Consider the following 10,000-nt stretch of genomic DNA (forward strand, 5'->3'; position numbering starts at 1 on the left):
ACATCTCATTTTAAATCACAAATTGTATTATTGTTTTAGGTATGACGCGGGTCTCATTCCGAAGCCTCCACCGGATTTTGGGACATCTCAGCTCCATTATTTCGAGGACTGGGGAGTGGTGACCTATGGCAGTGCTTTACCTTCTGACACAAACCACTCCTTTCTTTCATTCAAGTCAGGGAAGCTTGGGGGACGTGCAATATTTGATATTGTTCACATGAATAAATACAAAGAATGGATTAAAGGGTGGAGAAACTTCAATGCTGGACATGAACATCCCGATCAGAACACTTTCACATTTGCACCCAATGGGTTTCCATTCATCACTGAGGCGCTATATGGACCCAAATACACTTTGTTGAATAATGCAGTATTGTTTGGTCCAACCCTCACAGGGAGTTGTTTTAAGCCATGGGCTGGCCAGGTAACAGAAGCCTGTGACTCCAAGTGGCTGAAATACAAGGTTGGGCCTGCCGCTGATGCTCAGGGCAAAGTCGAGGCAGCCATGGAGAGACAAGGAATGGTCTTCATACGCGGCGAAGGCCATTCTGCTTATAATCCAGACTTGAAAATCCAAAAATTCCAGAGAAACGTCCTCCTCCTTCAGCCACACCTTTTACTTCTGGTGGACCACATCCATTTAGATCCCGATAGTCCATCCAGGGCCATGAGCACATTCTTTCACAATACAGAACTGCCATTTAAGGATATAAAAGAAGACGGTATTCATGGAGCATTTGTATCTCACAATACCGACAAATATAAAATGTTCTGGGTGGATGACACAGGTCACAGTAATAGAGGAATAGTCGGTTTCTGGGCTTATCCGCGGGGATATCCATATAATGGATCTAATTATGTGAATGTCACAATGCCATTAAGATTTCCTCACACCCGTGTTGCTTACATATTTTTGGGCCCAGATGTGACTCTCACAAGCGTCAGCCTACGTGGTGATGACCAAAGAGTGGATATTTACCTGACCACCAAAGAGCACACATACACTGTTTACCTGCTGACTGGAGAAGTCATCAGCAAGCCTATTTTTGCCATGGTGATGACGAACCAAAAGAAAATTGTATTTGAGAAAACATCAGCTCCGGCAGACAGCTCACCTGTGGAAGTGGAGGAATATGTCAACATGATGGAGGACAACCTCCAGCATGTCAAACCAGTCTTTCAGCAGATGGAGCGCCATATTCTCGGAAAAGTACTTAACACTGACAGCTTTCGTAAGACTGCAGAACGCCTGCTTCAGTTTGCTGATAAAAAGAAAACGGAGGAGGTCATTGAGAAGATGTTCGCATTGTCCAAGAAACATGGAAAGGATAAGATGGGAAGGAAAATCAACTTTGGAGAGAAGCTCTCTGAGAATCTGCCTGACATTTTTACACAGATTGAAATAAGCGAAAAGAAAGTGAGACAGAGGACAACTAAGCGTGTATATGAGGACAGTCCAGAGGAGGGAGATATAGACTCGCAAGCCTTCATAGAATATGCAGACAGCCATAAAAACAAAAAGGGCGGCTTTGTGAAAGGCCGAAAATTCAAGGAGGTAAATATGTTGGTGACTGCTGGGAGTGAGCGCATCTCCAGAACAGCCTCTTCTATTCGACTGTTTCTCCTCTTGAACACTGCCACATTCTTTTTGCTACTGGCTGTCTTATTGACTCGATTTCACAGAGGCCGAAGCCTACACACGCAGAGATGTTTTTATACCATCCTTACGATTGACTGCTTGATCTTACTGTACCTCTACTCCTCCTGCTCTCACATACAGTGTTAACATTGTGAGTGTGCTTGTTCAGCTGTAAATATGATGTGCAACACACAAACTGTCTAATTCTCTTCAATTGGCAGTTTAAATTAGTTTTCTATGTGAACTACTTCAGAGTTCAGTTTATTAATGAACTTGATCAGTTCATAGTTCATTAAAAAAAAAAACTCATGAGGTTCATCATTCCACAAATGAACTACCGGTGGTTCATGTTTTGTTTTGTTTTTTTCGTCAGTGCGAGCGATTACCCTCAAAACACCAGCATTTAGACGGCTGTTCCTGTTGCAGTTTTTTTTTTTTTTTAAACGAAGAATTAAAAAAAAAATAGCACTGCAGTCTTAAATGAGCAAGCACAAATATAATCTTAGGTAGGAAAGGCTGAGGTTAAAAAAAAAGATGTCACACACACCCGAACTAAACCCCCCTCTCGTCTTCACGCTACCGTAAAACAATGACACACCTGCTTTTTCTTCTTAAAAACTCGAATAAGACCACAGGGTGACGCCTTTTCTAACCTGAATATTGGTCATGTAAACGCGAAGTGGTTACCTCCTTTGAATGTAACATTGGTTGGTGTTTTGCACATGCCCTATCAGCAAGCAATCTTGGTCTTTTGAGTACAGAAAGTATTTTTATGCGTGGCATCTGGCGCGCAAACTCAGCGGAAATACACAAGCAGAGATAAATAGACATGGCAACATTCTCACAAAGCATAGAACCAAACTTTGGAGTGTGGTGAGTGAAATGAATATAATGTGTTTTGTTGAAGGTAGAATGTAAGAAGTGGAAATGACTTCTTCAACTGTGCCCCCCTTGAGCTTTGGAACAATACAGAAACACAGAACCAATAGGGAGGTTGCTCAAGTGTGGTGATTTTCTTCTGAGCCAGGAACTGACGGATGTTTAGGACATTGTGAGCAGATGCGTGGTGATGGTGAAGCAGCCAACTCTTGCCTCTTCTAGCACACTGAAGAAAGCAAATTACGCTGGATTTCTTTTCAGATTTTCTGGTTGATTGTCCACATTTCCTCTTTGTCCTTTGAAATGTAACTTTCTTGACACCAATCCTGGAATTTATCGGACACATCTGGTCGGTATTAAAAAAAAAAAAACACTTTCATACACTTGCAAGTTTTGTTCAGCAAGTTTCAGTTTTTTTGCTCCGTGTATTGGGTGTTTATTATTTTGACAATTCAGCCAAATGTGTGATGAGTGATTCCACTTTGCTGTGAGCCCGCTCTTTGAGTTGCTTTGTTATTTCTTTGTTGCGGTTGATAATCTGCGAATGTGTTTTTCATGCGCACAGGTTATTTAAAAATCACACACACACACTCATGTGGATGGGTACAATTCAGACGTCGATGAAACGGTTATTAAACTATGTTCGCCCAAAGTGATTTTGCCTGATGCAATTAATAAGCTACAGGCATTTGGTGCACAACTTGTTGACATATATTTAGAAATCAAACACTTTACATAGCCCTTCAATATGATAATAAATCATATTTAATTACACAGTAATTATCAAGATGTCCTTTTATTAGTCCCACAATGGGGAAATTTATGTATCCCATTCTTCTTAGTTTAAAGATTCACTACACAGATTCATCTTAATTGACACATGTGCACCTTCACATCACAATGAATGAATAGTGCTGTGCCCCAAATCAAATTTGTTGGCCTGTGTGTTGCAAAGCGACACGTGATGTAATGTAATACATAAAAAATAGCTGCATTAAGCAATTCCATTTTTTAGTCATTTTTTTAAATATATTTTGTAAATAAAATACTGCAACTCCATGCATTTTGTTGCTTTTGGTTTCCCAATGTGTGAGCTATGTTTCTAAATACATGTTTACAAGTGTTTGTCAATTAACATCATTCATCCATTACCTGATCCACTTACTACGGAGGACTGAAAGTGCCAAAATTAAGTAAATAAATGCACCATGAAATGTTTAATAAAATTTAATTAATTAATTGTTTAATTAATTCATTATATGTGGAATTAAATAAATGAAATAAATTCTGGAATTGATTTGCCTTGACTTGATGCGCAGCCCAACCAATCGGGTGTTAGGACCACCTGCCCACCAAACTTTGATGGTCGTGTTTGACAGATAAAATTAATTCATGAAACACAGCAAGGGGGGGATCATGAAATAAATAATTAAATGCAGAAATAATTAATTAAATACAGAAATGATTATATCGATTTTGTACATATAATCATTGGTTAATTAATTACCTATTTATTTAATTCCATATCTAATTAATAAATAAAATATTTTATTAATTAATTTGAATTTTAATTAAACATTTCATGGTGTGTTTATTTCTTTTGGCACTTTGACCCCATCATAGCTTAGGGATGTAATTTAGGTACTAATTTTAACACCGCTGAAAACTCCAATCCACTAGATAGTGCTAAACGCTGTTCAATATCGTGTGTTGTCCATTACCGAAGACAGAAGAAGAGACAGTACCGAGTTGGGTAAAATGGGTGCACGGGTCGTGCGAATGTTTAAAAATTTCAATTTAGAAAACAGGGTCCAGCTAGAAATCACGAAAGAAAAACCGCGGTCTGCACCGAGGCACAAGATCCGTCAACCTACCTCGACTGGTCACAATGATGGTAAGCGTATGGAGGCTTTCCTTCGTGGTCAAAAGGAGAAAAACATGGGGTCATGCCTTCCGTAACTGTGAAAATATGAACATGTCCTTTCCTCCCCACAACAGCAATTTCGGCCGAAATTTTATCGGGCACTCTCCATCAGAAGAACGACCCATTGTTGTTAAATTTGAAGTCGGTGTACGTGGAGTCGAAAGATAAAGCAGCAGACCTGGTTAAGGTCAGTATTAATAGACGTTAACGTGTCGGTGAAAGTACTTTTTTAAATTTATTTATTTATTTTTACATGTTTTACACATACAATAGGTGGTTGTCGCTGAAATACAGTGCCTTGAAAAAGTATTAATACCCCTTTAACCTTTTTTTCCCACATTATGTGACCTTGCAATTATGAAATTAAAAAATGCATATTGTTGACATTTTTTATGTGACAGCCCGACATAAAGTGGTACGTGATTGTGAGGTGGTGCGAAAATGATTTTCAAAATGCTAAACGAACATAAATCTGCAACGTGTGCAATGTGCATTTCTATTCAGACCCCTGAACTCTGATAGTTCAAAGTTCAATACAGTGCAATCAATAGCCTTCTAAAGTCACCTGATTAATAGAGTACATTTGTGCGGAATTCACTTTAAGTTGATCAAGGAACTCACCAGACAGGTTTATGATAAAGTTGTGGAGGGGTTTAAAGCAGGGTTAAGTAATAACAAAATTATCACTAGCTCTGAACATCTCAAGGGGCACCTTTTTTTCCCCCACTAGACAATTAGAAAATCGTACACACCAGAACCCACTATTTAAAAAAGCCTTACAAATGTGTGCAGTTTTTGTTTTCCCCCAAACAATGTATGGCACACTGCAAACTTGGAAATGTGCTTTGGACAGATGAGGCCGAATTTGAGCTAAATGGAAGGCAATCCTGGAAGAAAACACTTGGAAAGAAAGTCATCTTCCAGCACGATAATGACCTCAGCCAGAACTTCAAAAGAATGATTTAGATAAGATCCTCAACCTCTTTTAACTCAAGATCTACTTTTCAATTAGAAAACTTATTGCAATTGACCAGTTAAATGTCAACATTGCAAACCCACACACTGTTTCCATCCTGCAGTGACTAACCTTGCAACATTTTTTATTGTCATACAATCAAAAGACATAGTTCTCTGTGCTCCTCTCACACCCGCGAGCACATTGTCATGCATACAAGACGGGTAGATCTGAGTTTTAACTATTTGCATAGAAGAATGGGCAAATATTTAATTATCTCGATGTGCACAACTTGTCAGGTCAGACTTAAGATTCCCTTTATTAGTCCCACAATGGGGAAATTCGAGATTCGAACCCAGGCCTCCTGGGGAGACTGGGACCGAAACGCGGCGCCTTAGACCACTCGGCCATCCTGGCAGCCTTGCAGCAAGAGAGATGAATAATCTATTTATCATTTCCACTTCTCAGTTATGTCCAACTTTGTCTTGGTTGATCACATAAAATGTCAATAAAACTCATTTTAGTTTGCGGTTTCAAGGAGCAAAATATGAACATGTTCAAGGGGTGAAAATACACGTTCAAGGCATTGTGTGGGGCGGCGCTAATAAGTCAAGTGAAATGTATTCATATAGCCCTTAATTACAAAAAAAGTCTCAAAGTGCTTCACAAACCCACTGTTGACAAATATTAATGACAATCTCCTAATGTCAACCACAAGGGGGGCGAGGAAAAACTAAAAGAAAATCCATGGATGCCGAATGGGCAACATTTAACACATATTATGATGGTATACAATCTTAGTTAAAATAATGTGAAAGTCAGTCAAATGAAGCGGTGCTGGTTGACGACTTTGGTGAAGTAGTTCCCTGCCCACTTGGTCAATGTTGAAATCTCCATAGAAGCGCCTCTCAGGATGTGGTCAACCACTGATCTTGTACCTGTCAGTTACTGTATAATCCAATCAGCGACTTCCAAATTTCAGTTAAGGGGATTTTGTTAATATTTGTGAACTGTGGGCATGTGAAGCACTTAGAGACTTCCCTGTTATTCAAGAGCTATCGAAATAAATTTGACTTGACTTAATATCCATAGGTAGGGCATTCCAGAGCACTGGTGCCCGAGTAGAAAACGCTGTAAATCCTGCGGACTTCTTTTTGGCTCACGGGATCACTAAAAGACCAGCACTGTGAACAAAGGTTTTGTGACTGACCCTCAACGACCAATCCAGTTTCTCATGTGTCACTTTATAAATTATTTGCCCACCCCGAGTTACAGTATTAGGTTCGGGGTTCTATTCCTTTTTCACGTCAGACCAGATAGGTTTGGATTTTTGTTGTTTTTTTGAATGGAGCATATACGTTTGTGTTGGTAATTGTTTGCATCATAGTCATTTACTTAATCCTTTTGTACATTTGTCTTCATACTTTATCCTTCTGTTTACATAGTCACAAAAAGATATGTCCGTGGACGGAGGAGCAAAGACCCGACCGATGAAGTTCACTCTTCCCGGTGCCTCACCAGGTCTTGCAAATGTGAAAAACATTCCTCATGGCAAACTGACCATCACAGAGGCTCTCAAAGCTCTCGGCAGCCACCAGAGTCAGCCTCTAACATGGACATCACAGAGGATTTCAGAGGAATATTCTCTGAACTTGAAAGAAACAAATTCTCTTCTTGAGTTTTTCATCCCATTTCAAATTCAGATTATCCCACCCAAGACTGCAAATGTTAAACAACTGAAGGCTTCGTAGGAGTGGATGATGAATAACAAAATACACTGTGTATAAAGTGTAGTACATGGATTTGGGGCATGTTTGTGTTCAACTAGGACATTGAACTTAAATATTTATTTGAATTATTTTCATTATACAGCTTACACATTTTTCTGTAATGCAGATCCACACAGTTAATTCTTGTTGGACAAAATTATGAAAGCTGAACTTTTTTTCTGTAGTATTTTAACACAATGAGAACTCATTTTGTCTCAAGTTGCCAGATGTTCACAAACTAAAGTATTGTTTTCCCCATTAAAATAAATGGAAATTGAAAAAAAAAATCCATCTGTTCCGGCCAAGGTTATGATTAGGTTATTCAGGTTATTAAAAATAAAATGGACAGAAATTGAATTTAAAAAAAAAAAAATACAAATGTTAACAAAATACAAATAAGCGTGCCTTTAAAAAAAACGCAAACTAACTAAAACTACTACTTTGTCAATTAATTTAATTCATGAGCTTTTGGGGTTTATTTTAAACGCATTTATTTCCAGAGTGCTTTAGTCCGTCAAAAGGAAATTAGCTAGCCAATGAGCTTTAAATAATGTTTATGAATTACAAAACCTCTGCCGTTAGCCTCTGATTGCTAATGATTGTGACAGATAACGCCACACGTATTTAGATAAGGACATTGACATTAATAACAATACCATACAGGATCTTAAAAGCATGGTTGCGTGCTTAGAAAGCAGAATAGGTGCAGTTGATCGGCTTGTTGCGCTGCTATTGGTTTGTTCTCGCCACTGTGACAGAACGCATTTTATACGCTAAATGTATGTCAAATACATTCCGCCATTCTTTGAATATAACGTATTATGGACTTATAGTAACCAGTAGCAGTGAATTGGATCACAGGAAGGAGGAGGTAAGAATGAAACTGCCCCAATATTTCATTTACTTGTCTGTTCAAGTGACTTGTTTATTTAAATAATGATAGTTATAAACTTGAAAGACAATTATTCAGTTGAGATTTTCCAACCCTAGCTTGTAAAATAGCTCTATAGGAGTGCGAGGTGAACGTCAAATGGAATTATGGATAGTTTATAGCAGTGGTTCTCAACTTTTTTTCAGTGATGGACCCCCTGTGAAATACTTTTTCAGCCAAGTACTCCTGAATCGGCGCAAAACATTTTTGGGTTAAAAAAAGTTAATATGCCATCAGTGTCTGATTGATTAATCTTTAAGACCTTTCAAACTTCATTTGTATTGGTCCACAAAAAATAACCAACAAAGTGCCCTCTTTTGCATCAAAGAAGAGATCTGTTATCAGTGAAGGTGAGTGTGAATAATTTATTGGCTTTTGCTACGAGTAAAGACACCTCAAAAGAGGCTTCCGCATCATATCTTGAGATTTTCTGAATTCAGTTTCCTCTTGTTACTAACGTGACATCCATGTTTCGTCTTAAGATGGCGTTGCAGATTCGCTGGCTTCATGCAACTGTTCGCAAATTTCTTCCCACAGAAAAAAACACAGTAGCTTGTGGGTGTAAATCCAAATAAAATATCACCTTCAATATACAAACGGAATTTTACCAACACTGGTTTGGCCTTCTTTTACACATTGTTTGCGTCTTCAAGTGATTTACAGTAGTGTTGTGTCGTTCGTGAACAATTTGTTCAAAAAGAACTAATCTTTTCAGTGAACGAATCACTTCAGGAAGTGATGAAAAATTAGCCCTGGGATGGCCACGTGATAGAAATATGTGCGCCTCGGCATTTTATTCCTTTTGTCGAGGTGCGGATAATTTTTTTAAACCTCTCTTTCGTGACGGCGTTGAGTTGCTTTTCGCTTTCACCCCGTGAAAAGTTATTGCATTCGTGATTTGTCGTTGCTGTTTGGACTTCTTGTCATAAGGTGTTATAATAAAAGCGTCATTGTTTTTTGTGTTTTTTGAGTACGTATATGGCTTTACATTGGGTCCCACGAATGAGTCTGAACTGGTTATACGGGGCTCGTAATGGCGATTCAAATGGTCGGACAGGTTTGTTGTATTACCTCGTGTCGTAGCAACAACGGCGAGGCACTGTCGGCAGAGGTTTTTTTTGTGTGTTGTATATTCCTTTTTATGGCCGAAATAACTCCATATTTGGGATGTTAACTTTCTTTTGGGGACCAAATCTACTGCTGCCATCTCACGTCCTACGATGTGACTATTGCGCATGCGCACATCGCAACCGCGAAGTTCAAACCGCTTATCGTGCAGGCCTAACGAAAACTGAATTTTTGATTTTTCGAAATCATGTGTAATGGTCAAAAATTGATATTTCTTTGGCCTTTTATTTTTTAATGCCACATCAGTTTTTAACGAAAGTACTTTGGTTGGATACCTGGGGTGATCTAGTGTTCTCAAGCACTGATCTGGTTGCGGGATAACGAAAACTTAATTTTTGGGGAACGATTCGGTGAACGATTCTTATGAACGAAACTTTGATGAACTGATTCGAATGATTCAGTTCACTGAAAAGAACTGTCATGCCCGTCACTAATTTACAGGGTAAATAGAGGTGGCATGTGACAGGTTCTCGTTTGAGGGGGGGGGGTATTTTTTAAATTAATGATGGATGAAATTAACCTACTGAAAATAAACTTTGTTTTATGACCTTAAGATTTCTTGAAACATGTAATTCGTTCAATAGTTATTTTTAAGGAGTTTTGCTTGTTTATATAAAATCTCGTGCACTCCCAGGAGTTCCTTCAAGTACCCTAGGGGTACGGGTAGCCCCATTTGAGAACCACTTATCTACAGAATACGTTGCATTGATTTGAGACAAATTTATGTTTGAATGTTCGCTGTTCACGCGTAATATAGATTTCCATCGTCACATAT

General features: G+C 38.6%; 3 protein-coding genes across 4 annotated transcripts in view; all 3 read left to right on the top strand.

The window, feature by feature from the left end:
- dse (dermatan sulfate epimerase) overlaps window positions 1-3,581 on the top strand; it is a 30,605-nt gene extending 27,024 nt beyond the window's left edge. For both annotated transcript variants that reach the window (XM_088285876.1, XM_088285877.1), the window contains one exon: window positions 40-3,581. In XM_088285876.1, coding sequence (XP_088142002.1) covers window positions 40-1,786 — 1,747 coding nt within the window. In that variant the 3' untranslated portion in view covers window positions 1,787-3,581. The remainder of the gene's footprint in view (window positions 1-39) is intronic.
- Window positions 3,582-4,214: 633 nt separating this feature from the next.
- Window positions 4,215-7,199, top strand: ndufaf4 (NADH:ubiquinone oxidoreductase complex assembly factor 4). The gene is made up of 3 exons (XM_088285879.1): window positions 4,215-4,412; window positions 4,517-4,629; window positions 6,843-7,199. The coding sequence occupies exons 1-3, from the start codon at window positions 4,277-4,279 to the stop codon at window positions 7,146-7,148; spliced, it is 555 nt and encodes a 184-aa protein (XP_088142005.1). The 5' UTR covers window positions 4,215-4,276; the 3' UTR covers window positions 7,149-7,199.
- A 2,667-nt stretch (window positions 7,200-9,866) lies between these two features.
- Window positions 9,867-10,000, top strand: part of gpr63 (G protein-coupled receptor 63) — an 11,274-nt gene continuing 11,140 nt past the window's right edge. The window contains exon 1 of the mRNA XM_088285878.1: window positions 9,867-10,000. This exon is cut by the window's right edge and continues 372 nt beyond it. The gene's annotated coding sequence lies outside the window, so the exon portion shown is untranslated.

This window comes from Idiotropiscis lumnitzeri, chromosome 21 (assembly GCF_059441095.1).
Source record: "Idiotropiscis lumnitzeri isolate Australia: NSW breed Sydney's pygmy pipehorse chromosome 21, RoL_Ilum_1.0, whole genome shotgun sequence".
NCBI lineage: Eukaryota > Metazoa > Chordata > Actinopteri > Syngnathiformes > Syngnathidae > Idiotropiscis > Idiotropiscis lumnitzeri.

Excerpts from the sequence above, each read along its gene's own strand:
- ndufaf4 (XM_088285879.1), top strand. The coding sequence starts at position 4,277 with ATGGGTGCACGGGTCGTGCGAATGTTTAAAAATTTCAATTTAGAAAAC. Across the intron at positions 4,413-4,516 it reads CTCGACTGGTCACAATGATG|CAATTTCGGCCGAAATTTTA; the intron begins GTAAGCGTATGG and ends TCCCCACAACAG. Across the intron at positions 4,630-6,842 it reads AAGCAGCAGACCTGGTTAAG|TCACAAAAAGATATGTCCGT; the intron begins GTCAGTATTAAT and ends CTGTTTACATAG.